Source organism: Palaemon carinicauda, chromosome 8 (genome assembly GCF_036898095.1).
Source record: "Palaemon carinicauda isolate YSFRI2023 chromosome 8, ASM3689809v2, whole genome shotgun sequence".
Classification (NCBI taxonomy): Eukaryota; Metazoa; Arthropoda; class Malacostraca; order Decapoda; family Palaemonidae; genus Palaemon; species Palaemon carinicauda.
The window spans coordinates 143,265,000-143,287,676 of record NC_090732.1 but is presented as its reverse complement, the minus strand read 5'-3'; the positions used below and the strand labels follow the sequence as shown (position 1 = coordinate 143,287,676).

Sequence of the window (22,677 nt, the reverse complement as noted above, 5' to 3'; positions counted from 1 at the left end):
CTTAAATGATGTATAGTTAACGTCTTGTCTGTGAAGGAAAGGAAATAATTTTGAGGATAAAAAGTTAAATCAGTGATGTCAAGCATCCCATAACGAAAATACATAGATACTTACTTTCCTTAGAACCTCAAAGTCCTGGACTGCCAAAAAATGTGCTACAAATAGTGGCGACGAACTGCTTCCTTTCCTGAGAAAGGCAAAGGGCACATAGTCTTGATCACATTCCACCGAAGGAGTTCTCTGGGGCTTGGACGAATTCCAGGTTTCGTGGCAAAAATTGTGAAAAGCATAATACGCCGGGGACGAACTAAGAGGTCCACGTAAGGCTTTTAGTAGCCGTCTTGTCCATGAAGTTGATCTAGTGAATTTTGAAATTTCGCTGCCATCTGAACAAAGACGAAATATTAATGGTCTTTGAAAACATGCAGTTAATTACCCATGACTGTTAAACAGTTTAAATCTAAGAAAAAAAAATGCTGAACCATGGCAACTTATTCATTGGGAAAATGAAAATTAACTGTTAGAATTTATAAGGTTGCAGATTGAAATTTTTTTTTATAAGATATTGCTAAATAATGATGCTATTCAACGTGTATCAACATATATACAGTACTCACACACACACACACACACACACACACACACACACACACACATATATATATATATATATATATATATATATATATATATATATATATATATATATATATATATATATATATATATGTGTGTGTGTGTGTGTGTGTGTGAGTACTGTATATATGTTGATACACGTTGAATAGCTTGTAATCATTGATTTCCACAAGTCAGAGTTTACAGATTTGTTCGCATTTAAATTTTTAATTTATATTTCTCTTCCTATTTAAGCAAGTTTCTTGACATCTTATGTTTTATTGTGGCTTACCGTCCAGAGGGCAAATGAGATGAACATGGCGGAATCCTTGACGCTGGACGTACTCTCCAATGAACTCGATGACGTCAGACTGAGGGACGACTCTATTTACTCTACAGAAACTCACTAACACAGCTAAAATCACTTTGATCTTCATCGTTTATAACTGGTTCCTCAGAACTATTTACCTGCGTGTAATTATATCTTTAGCAAACGATAAATAAAATCAAACTTGTCGGCTGTGCATATCATCGGAGAGAAAACATAACTCCTGGGGAAGTCTTTGTAACAGAACAGGGCGTTGCCAATGTGGAGAATTCAATGATGAAATGTTTGGAAAGAAATGCCTTTCTCTTCTTTTCTCTTGGTCATCGGGTGCTTATTGTTGTTAACTCTATTGATTGCAACCAGAAGCTTGTTTTTACAATATTAGTGGGTTCGTTGTGATCGTTCGCTTTCATTTCGATAATGCCTTTGCAACCTACGGTTTATTAGTTCTATTAGAGCCATTCCTAAGATGAGCTTGTGATAAAATTACCTTGAGCTTTATATACATACATATTAACACACACACACACCTATATATATATATATATATATATATATATATATATATATATATATATATATATGTGTGTGTGTGTGTGTGTGTGTCTGTGTTTTCGAGTGCGTGTGCTTACGTGCGTAGGCTGTGCGTATATATGAAAGATTATATGTAAGATGTTGCTACATTCACAACGCATTTTAAATAGCTATATATCTTGTTAATAATTGACAGCTAATTCCTTTTTCATTACTCAACACAAACATTCTCCTCAATTCCACAGGTCTAAAATATAGTCATATAAACTGTTTGAATCGATCTAAGACATTATTTGCATTACATTTTAGCACACCAATCTACATGTCTTGATATTAGGATAGTAAAAAGGCCGAGTGCAATGTGAAACTGAATGATTAACATATGAACGAGCTAAGAATACAATTTCAATGGATTTCCGTTTTGCTGTCCTTGAACAAAATAAATGCATTTCAGGCATTGTAAAACTGCCATCACTGTTTAGGAAATTGATTTGCTACTTGAAGATTAATAGGTTTTTACACTATTGATATACGATGATTACAATTAAGGTGCCAAAACAAATATTAGTTAGAAATAATAAAGTATTATTAGGATTATTTCACTTTACGGGGTCATGTAGTTTCACCTTTTAAGATATTGTCTCAACTTTTTTATTTTTTTATTTTAACTCTTGGTGTTAACCAACTAATCAGTTTGATATTTTTATTGTTATATTCCATTACGCGCACACTTCTAATATCCGTGTATACATTTCTTTATATCGAGAAGTATGAAATGGCTAACTTAAACTGTTGCTGTAACTTGAAGCTTAGACACTAGAGCTCATTAGGAGTTGACGGAAACGTAGACTTTGCTCTCAGAAGGAAAAGCTACTCGCCAGAGAAAGACTTATTATGAACCTCCATTTTACCCTAATTTCCGTTCTCTCCGATTTTGCATGTTTGTTTTCGTTTATCAGGATTAATGGCAGTCACGTGACCAAGGAGGAGGAGGAGGAGAAAGAGCAGTGCTTGTTTGCAGGAGGCTTGTTGAGGAAAAGCTGTTTTCAGGAGACTTAGTGTTTGGTCTATATCTCGTCTCCATTCGGTCTACAATATTGCTCTTCGACATCCGTAAAAGAACAATGACGTGAATATATAAGGTTCATTGCATTATCAAAATTATCTCAGTGGATATTTGTTAAAATGATACCTGTACTTTGAAGGTAATTCCAGATGTATTTGATAATTTATGAAAGTTCTACTAAACTGTGTTTAAAAAATACGGTTACCGGCAACCTTATAACTTCAGACAGAGACTACTCTTCATGGTAGATGATTGCCGAAATAGAGAAATAGGCCTAAGCAGATAATCATCCAAAACATAGTGGCCAAACTGGCCAAGAAAATGCTTTGGTGTAGCTGTTTCTGGTGTTCACGAAGTCGGCTGGAGCATATTTTATTCCAAAAACGTTTAGGTAAATGTTTATTGACAATTATTTGGTTAGACGTACTCTTATTATGCAGCTCTTCCTTTCAGTTTATTTTGCATAACACACATCCAAACACACATGCTCCCGCACGCACACATATTTGTATCGAATTTTCGATGTTTACGTCTGCTAGTTACCTTCACCAACTTCGTTGCGGAGGTTGTTTTGATAGGTGTGTATTTGTTTGTATGGCTGTCTGTGTTTGTCATTTGCATAACTCAAAAACTATCTGACCGAATCTCATGAAATTTGGTGGAATGATTGGCCATGACCTTATGACAATTTGATTAGATTTTGGGAGAGATTTGACCAAAAGTTAAGGCAGAGGTCACGAAAAGGTAAAAAAGTCTTTTTGCCACATCGTAGCCAATTTCTATCTGATTAGTGTGTGTGTGTGTGTGTGTGTGAGTAGATTGCCTTGCCTTATGCAAGACACGGGCTCTTGCGCTTGCAGCCTGTAAATCTGATTTGTATGAAACTAGTGCCAAAATGTCATCATCATTATCTCCCCCTACGCCTATTGACGCAAAGGGTCTCGGTTAGGTTTCGCCAGTCGTCTCTATCTTAAACTTTTAATTCAATACTTCTCCATTCATCCTCTGCTACTTCGTGCTTCATAGTCCTCAGCTATGTAGGCCTGGGTCTTCCAACTCTTCTAGTGCCTTGTGGAGCCCAGCTGAACGTTTGGTGAACTAATCTCTCTTGGAGAGTGCGAAGAGCATGACCAAACCATCTCCATCTACCCTTCATCATGATCTCATCTACATATGGCACTCGGGTAATCTCTCATAGTTTTATTTCTAATCGTGTCCTGTCATTCAACTCCCAATATCCTTCTGAGAGCTTTGTTCTCAAATCTACCAAATCTATTGGAGATTGTTTCATTGTCATACCATGGTTCATGTCCATAGAGTAACACCGATCTCACTAACTTATCTATTTTCTGATTTTTATATGTACCTTCAGGCGATTTGATTTCCAAATTTTACTTAATCTAGCCATTGTCCGATTTGTTTGTTCAATCTTTCACCGAACTCTAATTCTAAAGACCCTGAATTGGAGATCATAGTTCCTAAATACTTAAATGATTCTACCTCATTAATCCTTTCTCCTTCCAATGATATTTCATATTCTATTGCATACTCCGTTCTCATCATATCTGTCTTTCTTCTATTTATCTTCAGCCCAAACTCGTGTGATATTTCATGCATTCTGGTAAGCAAGCATTGCAAAACCTGTGTTGTTCTGCTAACAAGGACAGTATCATCAGCATGTTCTAGGTCTGCTAAATTCCTATCACCAATCCAGTCCAATCCTTCTCCACCATCTCTGATTGTTCTACACATTACAAAATCCATTAGGAAGATAAACAACATAGGTGACACACTCCCTTGGAGTACTCTGCTGTTCACTGGAAATTCATTTGATAAGGCTCCATTAACATTAACTTTGTACTTGCTATGCTCATGAACCGACTTAGTTAAATTTACATATTTAAGAGGAATTCCATAATAATGCAGAACTCTGTACAGAATTGGCCGGTATACACTATCAAAGGCTTTTTGATAGTCCACAAATGCCATCAAAAGTGGATTTCTATATTCTGCGCATTGCTGTACAATATGTCTCAAAATGAAAAGTTGGTCAGTAAAACTTCTACCTTTTCTAAATCCTGCTTGTTCATCTCAGCTTTTCATCAGTCTTACTCTCCAGTCTCTATAATAAACATACCATATATTTTCATAACAAATGATGTAAGTGTTATGCCTCTGTAATTATTGCAATCAGTCAGGTCTCCTTTTTTTCTTTTTTCAACACTCCCAACTCCCATTCATCAGGTTTGCCTCTTCATGCCACATTCTACAAAATAATCTTGTAAGTGTTCTGGGAGTCACTTCATTTTCGGCCAGTGTCATCTCAGCAGTTATTCCATTGTATCCCGGGGCTTTCTATCTCTTTAGTTTTTGAGGATAGCTTCGACTTCAAACACACTGAATTCATTCATGGGTACATGAAGGTCTTCATTAGCTTCAGGTATATCAATCAAATTATTCCCTTAACTCCCATTCATAAGCTCACTAAAGTGTTCCATCCAACATTGTCTTCATCTTCTGTTGCTATAACAGAGCCATCTCTCTCTTTGGTGGGTATATGCTTCTTCTTCTTTGCCCCAGTCGAGATTTCATTAATAATTATATGAGCAATTCTTACACCATAGCCAGTTCCTAAATTCATAGCATAGTCAGCCTCATCTGCTTTACTGTCTAAATATTCTCTCCAGTTATTCCTGGCTTTTCTTTTGACCTCACTGTCAATACTGGAATACTTAGCACACTCTACCTTGTAATTTTCATTACTTCCTCGAAAATTTTCAACAATCAATTTCTGTCTTTGTCTCCTTTTTATAGTATCCTAAGTATCATTTGATATCTATGGCTTTATCCTTGTAACTGTGTTTCCTAAGACTTCACTACCAACTGACTTATATATGTTCTTAATATCACACCATTTTTCATTAATTGTGTGTTCTTTATTTCTTAAAGTCTCCAAGACTGCAAATCGATTCCTACTTTCAATTGCAAATGTTTTTCTGTGCTCTTTTTCTAAAAGCTTAGTTGTATCAAACCTAGGTATTCTATCCATCTTTCTAATGGGTGCTTTCAGTTTTAATTTCAGTGTGGTAATGAGGAGCTAGTGATCACTACCAATATCTGCACCTCTATAGCTTCTTACATTTCTCAGAGTCCTGCTTCTCTCTTTATTAATGGCAATGTGATCTATTTGATTTTTGTAATTGCCACATGGTGAAGTCCATGTACACTTGTGGATGTTCTTGTGTTGAAAAAGGGTACTTCCAATGACAAATTGTTTGCTGAACAGAAACTTGTGAAATGTGCTCCATTTTCATTTACAACTTCGCCAAGACCCTCGACACCCATCACATTCTCTATCCCTTGATTATTTCTTCCAACTTTAGCACTGAAGTCGCCAATGTAATTTTCATATCTCTCAGGGATCTCATCTATTAACCTCTGCAGTTCTTCATAGTATTTATCTTTCCTTTCTTCAGAGGAATCATTTGTTGGGGCATAGCAAACTATAATACTCATATCCCACTGCTTTGATTTGAACTTGCTAGTAACAATCTACAGCTCTCCACTCGGTTAATGCCTTTCCTGCTCTTGGTGTCATCATCATTCCTACCCCTTCTCTTCCAACTCTCTCTTATCTTCCTGAGTAGATATACTGTATATGTATATATTGCCGTGGTCGAAAGTTTCCTTACCAATCCCCATACAACATGTTTCACTTGGGGCCAAGATATCCAAACTATATTTCATAAATTCATTCTCTACTTGCTGTAAGCACCCAAAAAAAAAAAAAAAAAAAAAAAAAAAAAAAAAAACCTTTCTATGTACTTGTATAGTTTTTACTAACATTAAATTATTCCGTTTCCAAAATACTGTTAAACAATATTGAATTAGGTTTACTACTTTATTAAGATAAACAAAAAGACAAAGTGTGACAATTTCAATCTTTATTTGTTATGACCTCTAATTAGAATCGTAAAAAAAAAACATAAATCTGACAGTTTAAATTTGTATTTATCACTGGAAATACCATACCATAAAATAACCAAAAATTTAATTCATAAACCTAAATAACTACTTCTGCAAGTTAATATTAAAAGGTATTGATTGAAGATATTCTAGCGGGTCTCGTGAAAAATATTCGCCGAGTTTCAGATATGGACCTGTTTGCTCTTACATATTCACTATGCTATACATCTTGATGTCGCCCACTAACTATTCTGATCACTTTATTATCTTCGCCAACTTCGTTGCGAAGTTTATGTTTTGTGATTCGCACAACTCAAAAACTATGGGACCGAATCTCATGAAATTTGGTGGGATGATTGGCCATGATCCAAGGACAATTTGAAAAGATTTTGGGAATGATTGGGTCAAAAGTCAGGGCCAAGGTCACGATAAGGTAAAAAAAAAAAATGTCTTCGCCATATCGTGGACAATTTTTAGTTGATTTACATGAGACTAGTGCCTAATGTGCATAATTCAATTTCCTATATTGTGATAAAGTACAACATGATACAGGAGAAGGTATGCACTCTACCGACTGCCTGTTCTAGTTTGGTGTGTGATTTTGTTCAAGTCTTGAGATGTCGATGAAATTGTAAATCCCTTGACAGTTGTTTATCAAGCAAGTGTATTTTAAATTTGTGGCTCTCTAATGTTACTTCGCTTTAAAGTTGCTCATGCTCTCAGTTACCCCCAGCAAAAGGTGTGCCCCTGTTTCAACAATATCAACAGTGAATCAGTCATATTGAGAGCAGATGCAGCATTCAGGGTTAACCTGCTATATTCGTTAATGGACACCTTTATTCGTTCTTAGTTTGTTGACTCAGGTCGTCTACTCATAAGGTAAGACTAAACTTGCCATTCCTTTGTGAAACAAAGCCTTTTTCATATAAATGGCAGCTTTAACACTTTTATTAATGCTTTATACCTCAGTTTAGGAAAGAAAAAATTATATGATGCAAGTTAAGACTAAACCCTTTGTGGGATTACAGTGTAGGCCTACACAGTTTTGTGTTAAATGAAGGTTTCTAATGTAATTCTTGTCATACTCCCCTTTAAAAAGATTGCATTTTGTGTGATAGCTATTGGAAGATGATAACTCTGGTCGATGGGTCTATCACACCATTCATTGCGGTCTAGTCGGTAGCAGGAATGCAGTTCGTAGGATACGTAGTAACAAAGGTGCGTTCAAAACATAAGTCAGCCGATTGTCCACAGCCTTGTGCAGTTTTACATCTGTGAATGTTCCTCGGGGCAGCAGAGACACCGGCTGTCGCCGTTCTTCCTTCTGTTTTCTCGCACCTGTAGACGATCTACAAAAGAAAAGGAAAGCATTGTTCTCAATCTCGTTTGCTGGCTATCTCTAGCACACAGCATCACCATGTCATTTACTACTTAAGTTTAGATTGCTTTACTTCATGTAAGACGCGGGCTCTTGCGTTGGCAGCGCCTTGTCAATCATCACAAGCGTTTTATTCGCATTGTCTTATTCTTTCCCATACCCAGTACAATCAATTCTTATTGGCTTCAGTTGCAAAATCTCGGTAGCTGCGACGTGAAATTTTTCGAAGATTCAGAAAACTAAATGATGTGTTGCAGAGAAATGTCATAAATGGAAATTTGCAGAACAATGATTTATTGAAACAAATCTTTATGGAGAAATACATTTTTTTTCTTGTAAAAAAAACGATCAAACTTACGTGTTTGTTCTTTTCGTCACAGCTGTGGCATCCACTTTCGCATTTTGGAGTGGGCATGACTGCTGTACATCGGAAATCCTCATCTTGAAGCACACGGTATTCCCAGGTCGTGCAGTTGGTATTTACTAAAGAGGAAACAAAGTAGCAGTAATTAGCGGTTATTCAAATCTGTAAATTCAGTGGGACCATTTATCAGCCAATTTACATGATAAGGAATTAGCGATTTCATAATAATGAACGCATTTTGAAAATTTAATATCCCCTCTCTTTTCACATAGACACGAAACGTGCACCACATTTAGACCTTGGTAGACACATTCATCCATCCATTATAATTCGTCTAACTGAATCAATAGCAAAAAGCAAATATTTGCGCTTGTAAGCTTCCGTGTCAATATTTATGAGAGAGAGAGAGAGAGAGAGAGAGAGAGAGAGAGAGAGAGAGAGAGAGAGAGAGAGAGAGAGAGAGAGACATACCTGCATCCCCCGTTGGTTGGTAATATAACCTAGGACAGTTGTTGTCTCTGTAAGACGCGACCTTTTGCATCCTGGATCTATGAGTGAAAGCGTTGCATCCGTCGCCGGGGTAAGACCACGAGTTGGCAAACAGATGAGGGTTGCTAAAGACGCATCCTTGAGGACCCACCATGTGGGATGATCTCTGGCTGTTCAAACTCCCACATAGTCCTGTGACGCTGTCTTCATATGAGATTGGAACCTGATGATATGTTGTTATTATTAATATTATTATTGTTAGTAGTAGTAGTAGTAGTAGTAGTAGTAGTAGTAGTAGTAGTAGCAGCAAAGCTATAATACTAGTTGAAAAAGCGGGATGCTATATGCATAGGCCAGACTATGCGGTTTGTGTTTAGGCAAAGGAAAAATGAACCGTAACGAAAGAGAGAGAGAGAGAGAGAGAGAGAGAGAGAGAGAGAGAGAGAGAGAGAGAGAGAGAGAGATCCTGTGTAATACTGTCTGGCCAGTTAAAGGACCCAATAACTCTCTAGCGGTAGTATCTCAACGGGTAGCTGGTGCCCTGGCCAACCTACCACCCATTTGCTACAAGCAAAGGGGTTCGTGTTTGTACCGGATAGAGATATCCAATTAAGAAATAAAAAAAAAATATTAAATACACAGGAGTTTTAGCAGTAAAGATTACCAGAGATTATCAGCATACTTATTGACAAATAGTGAGCACAGCCATTGCAAACACATTCAACTAGAATCTTCAAAGTTCTAAAATGATTTGATTTTCTTTTACCAATTAAATGACAAAAATACAAATCTGCCTATTATCCAAGAAGACGACTCTCTAGAATGAGTGGAAAAATCGTTTATATTCCTTACCCTTGAACTTTTGATGAAATAAAATAGCTTTCTTTTAGATTTTATGTGCTTGACTAAATCAACGAACGAAGAAAAATATCAGAAGATTAATGACAGGAGAATGGCTTCGTAAATAAAAAGAATATATATTTTTTTTTTTGCAAGTTATGATTATCCATATGGTATAATGTAATCCCAGATTTATATTATATTTGCTTCAAGACTGTGCTGAATGGCAATTCAAAATTCCATTTCAAAATTATTGGCTTCTTAAAACCAGTAATAAGGAACTTGGATGAGTGCTTCATTTGAGATACCAAAGTTTCTGAGCAAAAAAGAATATCATATTGTCTGAATGCAACTGTAAGGTTTTGAATATTGGCATTCAGGAGTGAAAATTGCAGAAAAGTAGACAACACTGGCAAAGTCTAGGACATACTGGTCCTGGATTTCACTCAATGACTCCAGACAGGATAAGAATTAAAACCAATAAGAATAATTCATCACACTTAAAACCTCCTTAAGAATAATGATAACGAAAACAATATGTACAGAAATATATGTAATGTGATTGATACAACCTATAGAGTAGAGGTAAAACGTCGGATACAATTGGTTACACAATGCAAGACTAAGTATCCTCCAGGATAGCCATTTCAACTGGAGATAGAACAGTAAGGATGGTTTTGAAAGGAAAAAGAAACAGATAAGTTAAAGACAACTCCTTGCTAAACTATCAGGCATCCATGGTCCTTTTATTAAGCCTGCCCAACACAATTTCAAAGAAAGCAAGAGGAAGAAAAAACAGAATAATGAGCTTGAATGTACCCTAAAGCAAGAGAACTCTTCCCTAAGACAATGGAAGACCATGGTACAAAGGCTATGGCACTACCCAAGACTAGAGAACAATGGTGTGATTTTGGAATGTCTTACTCATAGAAGAGCTGCCTACCATTGCTAAAAGAATCTTCTACCTTTACTAAGAGGAAAGTAGCCACTGAACAATTACCGTGCCGTAGTTATCCACTTGCGTGAAGAAGAATTGTTTGGTAACCTCAGTGTTGTCAGGTGTATGAGGACAGAGGAGAATGTGGAAAGAATAGGCCAGACTATTCGCAGTATGTGTAGGCAAAGGAAAAATGAGCCATAGCTAGAGAGAGCGATCCAATATAGTGCTATCTGGTCAATCAAAGGACACAATAACTTTCTAGCGCTAGTATCTCAACGGGTATCTGGTGCCTTGGCCAGTCTACTACAAATCTACTATATCTACTATATAATTTATATATACGTATATCTGTATCATATATTTATGCATATACGTATTACATACATAGTCTGTATATGCATATGAAAATAATTGTAATATGACGTTTTCGCTAAAAATTCTATACGTCTCAACAGCTGTGCTGCTGGAACAATTATTTGGCACGGGCTCTTTGAAAATGTTTAAGGGGCCTAGTGTGGACCACAGGTGAGAGGTACTCGGTTCTACAAGGGTTCTTGAAACAGATTTATAGTGACTATGAATTCATAATTGAAACTAAATGCATTCAATTACTCACGTGTATTTCGACAATCTCGGACACCTTTATGGTCACACCAGTGAAGAGTGTCACCAGTTTGGCTCCATCAAGATGGAGGACTTTGTAATACTCCGTCTTAGCAGAAGGTTCCACACCATTTACCTGTTTAAAGCAAATTACACCACATGATAGTGAAACATCTTAATATATTATATATATATATATATATATATATATATATATATATATATATATATATATATATATATATATATATATGTGTATATATATAATATATACACTGTATATATATATACACTGTAAATATATATAATATATATATATATATATATTATATATATATACACTGTGTATATATATATATATATTATATATATATACACTGTGTATATATATATATATATATATATATATATATATATATATATATATATATATATATATATACACTGTATATATATATATATATATATATATATATATATATATATATATATATATATATATATATATATATATATATATATATATATGTGTGTGTGTGTGTGTGTGTGTGAGAGAGAGAGAGAGAGAGAGAGAGAGAGAGAGAGAGAGAGAGAGAGAGAGAGAGAGAGAGAGAGTGTGTGTGTGTGTGTGCGTGTAACTAAATGTGTAGAAATATAAGGTAATCTTAGATGTTGAAACACGTTGTGTATGGTGTTCCTACGATCAGGAATGACTCCGATCTTAGATTTAAGAGGCCTTATCTTATGCAGAACAGAAACTAGGACAAATTATGAGTGATTTAACTGAAAGTATTTCACGATGAAAGGCAAGTATGAGCACATGAATACATTCGAAACCCACCATCACTTGAGAACTGGATACGTCGAATTGTAGTCCCAAGCCTTTGTGCAGGATCTGAACCTCCCAGTAACCCACGTTCCGAATGAGGATCATCAGCCTTCCTGCAGCGCTGTCCATGACAGCCATCCTCCAGCAGTTGTCAGGGGCAAACGGAATTTCATATCGGTCAAACGTATTGATCTAACGTAAACAAAAAGATGGAATAGAATGATTAGAAATGACATTGTGATGGGCCGAGAGAGGGTTGTGAACTCAAAGGCAGGATGCAATTAACTGAGTACTTTATTAAGGAGCACTCTCCTTTATATACAAAACCTCAAGACAACAGGAAAATACATGTTCGAGAAAGTGTCAATGTTACAGAGGAAAACCGGAGACATGAATATCCAGGTTCTTTTTAGTGCGAGGGAAGAGCGAAGATACAAGCATAATATATACAAAATAATTTATGTACGATTGTGTGACACACGGTTGGTACAACGTGGATATATTGTAATCCGATTTTACTCATGAAAAGAAAATCTTAGGAAAGAATCATGACTTTTTTTACTGACAATATTTGCATTATTAGGAAGAAAATATTTCTTAATTCAAACCTTTTGAGGTTCTCTGTGATATATTAGTCATAAATTGCTTTATTTACGAAGAATTTCCCACTTCAAATCATAACATGAGAAAATTGCTGGTCATTTAATAATTAAAAGGAGAGCTTAATATTACACATTCAGTATTAAATGTACTTTATGTGATATATAGCACCACAAAAAAAAATTCATCGCCATATGTGTACTGCATCATCTATCTCTAGACGAAAGATAGAGGATGCCGTCGATAGGACCATCTTTAGGGTTAAATCAAGATCTAAAAACACACAGACCTTGAACTCACCTAAGCTGATCACAACCATATCCTACCTACGTTTCTTCAACTGCAGGTCCAACCAAAAGTCTAAAACAAGGTCTAAAGAATACTTACAGTAGGCCTTCCTCCTTAGGTGGCCGTATCCTACTTTCGTTTCAATGAAGGCACTTTAAATATACTCAAAAGTACATTTAAAGGATCAGAGTTCTGACCCTATCCTACCTTCGTTTTCTCAAATCTGTATGACCCACCGAAGTCTATAACCAGGTCTTAGGAATAGGCTACTTAGCCCTTAGACTCACCTAAGTGGGCTCTGCATGTATTGTCACTTTCTTTTCCTTAACACTGCAAGACCCTCCCAAAGTTTGAATCAGGACCAGAAGAATACTGTGTTCTTTTTTCTACATGAGTGAGACCTTACTTTACCTTACCTTAGTTTTATCAACTGTACAGGAGGTGAAAGCAAACTGGAGGCCGGTGTAGAGGGAAACTAACCAGGAATCCAAGAATGATCTTTTATTGTAGTTGAATCTGTAATATTTAGATTAATCAATAGACTGCTAATAGAATAAACACTCGTATGGTATTATTAATAAACAGGAACATGGAGCTCTTATTCACTTCAGTGTATGGTATCAGTTACTCATACAAACTAACGTATGTACAACTATACATGCGATTACTCATCTGCGGATACAAAAAGAAATAATGATATTTCTTAAGCAATTAAATTCCTAATATCACAAAAGTTATTAGGTGGTGTGTTCATACGACTAATTATGAATAATAAATAGCTTTGTAAAAGTGGGTATCTTGATCAGTAACTGGATCAAAGAAAATGGAGTGTTCATCTGTACGCAATTAATTAAATCGTAGTGGGTGATTCAGGATCTCATGGATGTTACTTCCATTACGAGTGTTTCTGTGAGTTTTTCTTGTTTTGAGGTTTAGAGAGAGAATGTGGATGAAATACTTCCTGAGCTATTCATATAAAGAAGCTCAACCTTTCCTTGCCCTCTTTCGTAGTGTCAGCGAATGCCCTCTATTCAACTAAAGTACTGAGTTCTTGTAAAAGAGTGACTATAAAGCAGTGTATAGCTGGCATCTGATATGACCCCACAAGTAAAATCTAATCAAAGGGAAGAATTAGATTGTGATTGAACCTTTTATCAACAAATTGCCATTAAATCTAAGCATGCAATTTCCTTATACTTTACTACAAAAGGTAAAAGATATAATCAAATCAGAAAATATGACGATTCACACGCTACCTTTGAATATCAACAGTCTGTTCACGTTGCGAGAAACCAGTCTGGGTGATAGAGATAAAGATATTGAGGAGATGGCTTTCTTCAGCTAACATAGCGAAGAAAGTAGAGTTCGCTTTATTCAACATTGGAACGATGTCCTGCAATGAAGAGCGAAAGGATAAAGTTAGAATTCTTCAAGAGTTAAATTCTGGGAACCTGATGATTGCCACGCAAGGTATTGTAAAGTGATATCGTAATTTTAGCATTGATGTAACTAATTGTCAGTGGCTACGTTCCCCTTGGGAAGGGTAGAAGAGACTCTTTAGCTATGGTAAGCAGCTCTTCTAGAAGGACACTCCAAAATCAAACCATTGTTCTCTAGTCTTGGGTAGTGCCATAGCCTCTATACCATGGTCTTCCACTGTCTTTGGGTTGAGTTCTCTTGCTTGAGGGTACACTCGGGCACTATTCTATCTTATTTCTCTTTCTCTTGTTTTGTTACGTTTTTATAGTTTATATAGAAAATATTTATTTTAATGTCACTGTTCTTAAAATATTTTACTTTTCCTTTTTTTCTTTCCTCACTGGGCTATTTTCCCTGTTGGGGTCCCTATGTTGATAGAATCCTGCTTTTCAAACTAGGGTTATAGCTTATTAAGTAACTAATATTCGATGGGCAATTTTAAATAAAAATAAACATTGCGAGAGGAAAGAGCAACTTACCGGATTCATATTAATATTGAATTGAGCCGATTTGAATTCTAAATACTTGTAAGAATCTGGAGTGGATTTTCCATCTTTGGCTTCCTGGACCAGTGTAGTGTTGGGTTCGATGGTGCCCTGAAAGCAACGATAAACGTCATCAGAGTGATAGAAGTCAATCTAAAAATATGGTCTATAGATCAAATGTATTATGTTCGATATTGAAAATGCATTTCTGTAGTTTAGTATATCCTCACTGAATCATGATGAGAGAGAGAGAGAGAGAGAGAGAGAGAGAGAGATGTAATGACTTTGGAAGCAGATTTAATCTGAAAATATAATGATTACCTTAATATATAGTAAGTCATAACAAAAGAATTTTTGTAGAGAGGGAGAGAGGCAATGATTTACAGAACAATTGCATTTGAAAATGTATGTTATATATCAATTAAATTTCTCTATTTTTATGTTATAGAACCTGTGAAAAGGTTTGCTTTGAAATATTAAATATGAATGTTAAGATAAACACAGTACAGTTTTGATATGTAAAACAAAGGTTTTGTTGTATTCTAGAAAAAGTTCTCTGGTAATTTTTCGATTATCAACTCTCCTGCCTGACTTATTCTGTGATATAGAATCCCACAAGAAATTTTATAAACTTTATATAAAACGGGTGACTGATATAAAGAGACAGACGCGTTAAAAGAAACAAAGGGGATTTTATCTCATCGTTCCTTCTTGCCTAACTATACTCAATTTTCTTTAGTGAGGCGCATTTGCACCGACTCGTAGCGGTGCCCTTTTAGCTCGGAAAAGTTTTCTGCTATCTGATTGGTTAGAATTATCTTGTCCAACCAATCAGCGATCAGGAAACTTTTCCGAGCTAAAAGGGCACCCCTGCGAGTAGGTGCAAATCTGCCTAACTATAAAGAATTGACTATAGGGACTCATGAGTTTGGTTGGTACTGCTAAGGTGCCTCAGCCCACCCTTCCCTATCTTCCATCACAAATGAAGCTTTATATGCTGACTCCCCTACTGCCACTAATTCAACGGTCACCAAGGTGACACGAGGTAGTAGTAAGGCCTATAAGAACTGCATCACAATCGTTATTAATTCGTTTTTATTCCTATCAGTCTCTTTTCCTTCTCTCACATCTATCCTCCTGTCACCTAGGGCTTAGTTCAGTCCACCCATCCACCCATACCTTGCACTTTTCCCATCAACTCTTGCATTCATTACTTTCTTCAGCAAATAACCAATCTCCATCCTCTCTACATGGTCAAACCACCTCAACACATTCATATCCACTCTAGCTGCTAATTAAGTTCTCACACCCTTAATACTTTGTTCTTAACCCTACCCAATCGAGATATACTAGCCATACTCCTCAGACACTTCATCTGGAACACATTCAATTTCTGTCTCTCTGTCACTTTCATTTTCGACAATGCCGATCTATACATAACAGTTTGTACAACCGCTTTCTCACACAGAGCTCTCTATACATTCATCCCTAACCTTTTCTTCTTAACTACTTTCATTTCCCCCAACACTTTGCATCCTTCATACATTCTCTGACATACATCTGCTTTCACCCCACCATTTGCAGCAACAACAGAACACAAATACTTAAACTGATCTACTTCCTCAAGTAACCCTCCATTCAACATGACATTTAATCTAACATCACCCTTGCTTCTTGGGCACTTCATAACCTAACTCTTACCCACATTAACTCGCAATTTCCTTCTCTCAGACAACACCAAACTCTGTTACTAAATGACGCAACTTCTCCCTCGAGTCTACAACCAATACAACATCATCCTCAAACAACAACTGATTTACCTCCCACTCATGATCACCCTCACCATTCAGTTTCAATCCTCGACCAAGCACTCCAGCATTTACCTCTCTTACAGCTCTATCAACTAATAAACTGAACAACCTTTCTTACGCTGTTGCAGTTTTGCTATTTTGTGTGCTAAATCAATCTATAAGGCAGTGAACATTAATGTAGATTTTACATAATCTACTTTTTAATGTAACAGTATCTATTAGATTAATATATGATAAGTCTAAACAAAAGACGAGAGAGAGAGAGAGAGAGAGAGAGAGAGAGAGAGAGAGAGAGAGAGAGAGAGAGAGAGAGAGAGAGAGAGAGAGAGAGAGAGAGATTTATTTTGTAAATGTATTTATTAAGCTAACACTACTAATTTATAACGAAAGACTAGTAGGAGAGAGAGAGAGAGAGAGAGAGAGAGAGAGAGAGAGAGAGAGAGAGAGAGAGAGAGAGAGAGAGAGAGAGAGAGAGAGGGTATGCATAATAGGCTGAACCTTGAATTCCCAGGCTGGTTTCGATTTGCAGGTTTTGTTGGTATGAATTTGGGAAAGGACTTGAACAGACAAATCACTCTTGAGGATTTCCTCCCGGTCCGTGAACAGCGGGTAGGAGGGGGTTTCAACTTGTGCCTTGAAGCAAATCTGAAAGTAGAAGGAGTAGATGGGCTAGATTTTTATGTGGCAGAAATTTTAGTATCAGGAAATTATTCATTATTGAGTTAACTGAGGTGCTTCTGCAGTTATGTGTTTCGTCGAGGCCAAATTACATGATTAAGTTGCTTTGCTGGCTTTTATAGGATATTGTGACTGTAATTTGAAAATTGAATAGCAATTAAGAGAATATCAAAGTAAAATAATTGCTAGTGAAAACATTACATGCCAGACAATTGATAAACTCGCCTAATAATCATAGTCGTGATCAGGACAGTCACAAAAGATTACAAATATTAGTCAAAATAGGCCCCATAGCATAAGATTCCAAAGACCTCGAAATTCACTGTAAATACTGTACAGGTATGTGTCTGCCTGATAAACTAAGGATTAAAGGTGTCAAGTTTCAGTTCTAATTTCATCTGAAAAGATACACATCAGAACGTCAGCTAGGCAATAGGGTGCCCAACTATACCAGTAACACCAATGTCCCTGTTTCCGATACTTTCGTATTCCCAGATGAATTTAATGATTCAGAAAGTGACTGGTGTTTTCCTAACCGGCTGTGCAAGTAGCCCATTCACAGAGTCGATCTCGACCCCCAAGTGACGCAGATATCGGTAACGTTGGCGGCTGCTCTCCGCACTGCTCATCAGGACGGAGGCTCTGTAGGTCACGGGATGCGAATCCTTCACTTCCGCAGAGACTGAGATCACTCGGTGTTTTCCTAGGTAGAATAAGCATGGGATTTACATTGGGATAATTGTAACCTTGTGCCTAGATATCCCTATATATTCAACAAGGAGACGTTTTTTCTTACAAGGGTTGGCTATTTAATAAAAAGAACAGTTCACCTCCGCAATCCCCCTTCAACTGGTGGATCAAGTGTGACACTGTGAAAAAATACATCATAACCCGTTTTTTAACCTATACAGAAGGCTGATCTGCTTAATATTTTATGTACATAAACATATACAAATATATGGATACTGCATATATTTACATGCGTACATACACATACACATTTTATTTTATATATATATATATATATATATATATATATATATATATATATATATATATCGCCCTCAAAGTCCTTACGTATATCAGGGTTGGTTGCTTTTATTACGGTATCTTCTTCCATTAGTCCACCCCAACCTATATCCGTTGACCCCCCACACTCCTCTCCATCACTTGGATATTCTTAGTTCTCCGAATTTGTTCCACTTTCTCTCTGATTATTACATGACTAAAGTATCTCAGACGAGCTTCCCTAGAATTATCTTTTACATTACATCATCATCATCTCCTGCTACGCCTATTGACGCAAAGGGCCTCAGTTAGATTTCGCCAGTCGTCTCTATCTTGAGCTTTTAAATCAAGCACCAGCTCCTCATTGCCACACTGAAATTAAAACTGAAAGCACTCCACATAAATGTGGATAGAATACCTACGTTTGATATAATCAAGCTTCTAGAAGATACACACAGAGAAACATTTGCAATTGAATATAGGAATCAATTTGCAGTCTTAAAGACTTTCAAGACATCATATATAACACATCCTTCTTATATCTTGACTCTCCCTCCTTGCCAGGAGTGATATTGAAGCAATCCATCTCAATCCTCATCTCGTTTCTTTCTAATAGTCCCTCTTCTTCCCTTAAGTGTCTAATATTCTCTTCCATATAATAGTATGGGTTTGACAATTGTCTTCCAGATTCTCATTTTGCGTCTTAACGGCATTTTCTTGTCTAAAACAACTCCAGTACCCCTCTCTTTATTTTTGCTATTTTTCTTTCATTCTGTCTCTCTGCTTTTTCTGTACCACCCTCCTCTGTTATCATTAATCCACAGTAGTTAATCTAATTGTTCTGTTTAAGTACTACCATTTTCCACTTGAATGTTTACTTCATGTCCTTCTAAATTACTAATCTTTAGCTTTGTCTTTACAATGTTCACTTTCAATCCTTTCCTTTTTAAAGCTCCTTTCCATGCTAAAATCCTTTCTTGAAGTACTTTTAGTGTCAGCTATAATGAGTAACTAAATCATTAGCAAACTTAAGTTCCCATAGTTCTGCATTGTTCCTTAATTTTGATGACAAAGCATCAGTAGCGACAAGGAGCAGGAATAGACTCAGAGGCGATACCTGATGAAGGTATCGACCTACACAGGGAATGAATCAATCTCCCCATTTTGTCTGTACTGTATGGGGGTTCTTGCACTCTCATACATCATCCTCACTAATATACCAACTTATCCCGCACTCTTTCTTTCTTAAACACCAGTTGACATGTAAACTTTCTTGTTACCTTCTAGATACTTCCCATAGACTTGTCTTACTATATCGATAGTATCCGCTGTGCTCTTTCCTGTCATAAACTCAAACTGCTTCTCATGTATACCTACTGCATTCTCACCCATCCTGAAAAACAAATATGGTATTCTCCCTAGTATTTTGGATATATGCTCAAAAAGCTTTATTCCTCTGTTGTTCCCACAGTTTAGCAAGCATTATTTTTGTTCATAAAATTCAATCATCCAACCATCTCCCCCATCCACTGACATTTCCTCTACAGTCCAGGTAATTTCCAACTGTGTGTGCACCCACTCTTTGCCTATATTTCCCAGTGCCTTAATCATTCCGCAGCTTTATTCACTTTTACTTTCTTGATAGCATTCTCAAATTCACGCTCTCAGATGCATACTATTGCTCCTTCTACTGGAGAAACGTTTTCCATTTCTTCACCGTGTTTAATAGTTGTGAAATATCGCCTTTCCCTCCTCCCTTGACTTTCTCTTCCTCAATTAAAATATTTCCATTTCCATCTTGAATAATTTTTACTTGTCCTACATTCTGCTTGTCTTTTCTTCTCAATTCTGCAATTCTACCAATTATCTTCCCCCCCCCCCTCCGGTGTTCCCATCATGTCATACCAATCTATCCTGACTTCTCCCTTTGCAATCTCTATCATTCTCTTTGTTTCCCTCTTTATCCGTCTATATTCTTCCCTAGTTCGGTACTTATTATCTTCTTCCCAATCTTTTTCTGGCTATACCCTCTTCCTTGACACCTGGTTGAACCTCTTGATTTCACCACTGTATATTTTATATATATATATATATATATATATATATATATATATATATATATATATATATATATATATATACACTGTATATATGTGTATATATATTGTATTTTGTCATTTCCCCCAAAGACTAACACGCGAAGAACTATAAAATAAACATTTTGGCAAAAAGGAAATATTCAGATATATGTAGCACTGACACATGAAACTTGTGTTGGAATTTTATTGTTTGTTATGGCTTACCTGGATTGATATTAAGTCTTTCGTGTAGACTAATGGCACTTTGATATGCTTCGTTGAATATAACAGCATTATCTTCGGTGAAAATTTTCTTATATTCATCCTGAAAGAAACATATAAAAGTCATATCACTTCCTTGAAGATGTATTCTTATTGGTAAGTGATCAACGATATCTCATATCACACGAGGAGCCTTTTTAAATTTGAACCAGTGCACATTTATGTTTATATGCGTTGTTTATTGACACAAAAACCAATATTCTATGGCACGATACTAACGACACTGGTGGACTTGGGTCTGTTATAATATCATTGTGACCCAAAGGGGTCGCCTATTCTACATATCTTCTAAAAACAAATTAGTATTTGATCATTTGTCAAACCTTGGTAGATTTCTTTAGAGGCCCTACTTACGTCGGGAAACCCTCCCGTGGATTGGGAGAATTGTGAATAATCCAGAGACGAAGACTGGGAGATCTGCGAAAACTCATCGTAATTGACATCACCCCCGGCTTCCTGGTGTGCCTCCTGTTGGTCATCAACGAAGTCTTGACTTTCGGGTGCATTTACAGATTCTGAGGCCAAAGGAGACGGATAATTTCATTACAATTGTAATTTCAAGGAGAAGTTTAGTCTGTATGCATGGAATGTGTTTAGGTTAAACTCATTCAAACCTATTGTGCTTGGGTTCCATTACCTCACTGAAACTCACCTAAACCTATCGTGCTTGGGCTCGAATATCTCACTGACACTCCCCTGAACCTATTGTGGTTTGGTTCGAATCCCTTGTTGAAACTCGCCCGAACTTTACGTGCTCGTGTTTGAATCCCTCACTGGAGATGGGGCTCCTTTATTTAGTTTTGTTTAGATTTCAATCTTTGTATTTAAAATAAGATTATAAATAGTGTGATGATTATGAAATGTTAAGATGTGAATATGGGTATTAAAAAGGGCTGCCCGTGCATATGTTTGTATCGTGTGATTGTATACAAATATATTACACTGTTTGCTTTACAGTTTCTTTCCTGATGACAGATTCATATTTTTTTTTTCCAAAATTAAATTGATACAAATATTATCTTGAGAAATTCCTAAAGCTATAAAGTCCCATCAAAGGATGACTTCGCCAGGGTTACACATTCTTGTTATTTGTTTTCATTTAATTAAATGAAGTTGATGACCAATTACAAGAAAGATCATTTAACTCACATCACGACAAAATAATCAATACTTTTACTAAGCAGGAAGCGAGAAATCAATTGACAAAGTTGAATAGTTACAGAAAGCTTCGAGGAAACGCAAAGGTAATTCACCAGCATATCCGTTTCTATTAGGCCATAAGTATAAGTACCAGTATATCAAGAAACGAACTTTCGCCTTGATAAAGGTTGAAGAACTACAGAAAGGTTTAATTGGGCAAGGACACTGAAAGAACATTTAACTTGAGTGGATTGATGATGTCACAATGTTAATTGTTTGAAGAGTTGAATCATTACAGTAATTTCGTATTCTCTCTTTATTACTTTACATACATATACAGCAATGAATCAGCCCGCAAAGTTAATCATTTACATTTTAGGTTTTGGGATGATCGAAGATTTTATAAAGGGCAATCACCGTCCTTAATTAAAGATCTCTAAAATATTGCAAAGTCAAATGTTTCCATCTTTAAAGGTTTTTCATTTTATTTGAAGTTTACCAAGTAATTGTGGACGTCACCAACCTGGTAGAAAGGCATTAACCTATAATAATAGTTAATAAATTCCCATAAAGGTCTCTTAGTTCCTGTAAAGGGCAAAATATTACTGGAAAGGTCAAATACTAATAATTAAGTTTTGTAAATGCTCTTTTAAAGGTACTGAAAAGTTCGTCAAGTTGCCTTGAAGGTTACTAAGCTTAGAATTCGATCTAATCTTACCTGAAGTAAAGATTAATCGTATATTCCTGCCGGGCGAATCCAAACCATTGAAAATCAGATGGTATTCCCAGGCGTTGTACATTGGCAGTAGTGGGTGGAATCCGTCATTTCCCCTGACATATTAAAAGGAAAATATATCTTAGTTAAATTAACGTGGC

General features: G+C 36.2%; 1 protein-coding gene across 1 annotated transcript in view; it reads right to left on the bottom strand.

Moving 5' to 3' along the window:
* Window positions 1-7,132: 7,132 nt before the first annotated feature.
* Window positions 7,133-22,677, bottom strand: part of LOC137646000 (hemolymph clottable protein-like) — a 79,344-nt gene continuing 63,799 nt past the window's right edge. The window contains exons 25-37 of the mRNA XM_068379130.1: window positions 22,520-22,632; window positions 21,016-21,176; window positions 20,605-20,704; window positions 17,830-17,996; window positions 17,114-17,260; window positions 14,799-14,915; window positions 14,097-14,233; window positions 13,257-13,356; window positions 11,965-12,144; window positions 11,137-11,259; window positions 8,723-8,963; window positions 8,246-8,370; window positions 7,133-7,858 (exon numbers count right to left, since the gene is read on the bottom strand). Coding sequence (XP_068235231.1) covers window positions 7,682-7,858; window positions 8,246-8,370; window positions 8,723-8,963; window positions 11,137-11,259; window positions 11,965-12,144; window positions 13,257-13,356; window positions 14,097-14,233; window positions 14,799-14,915; window positions 17,114-17,260; window positions 17,830-17,996; window positions 20,605-20,704; window positions 21,016-21,176; window positions 22,520-22,632 — 1,888 coding nt within the window. The 3' untranslated portion in view covers window positions 7,133-7,681. The remainder of the gene's footprint in view (window positions 7,859-8,245; window positions 8,371-8,722; window positions 8,964-11,136; window positions 11,260-11,964; window positions 12,145-13,256; window positions 13,357-14,096; window positions 14,234-14,798; window positions 14,916-17,113; window positions 17,261-17,829; window positions 17,997-20,604; window positions 20,705-21,015; window positions 21,177-22,519; window positions 22,633-22,677) is intronic.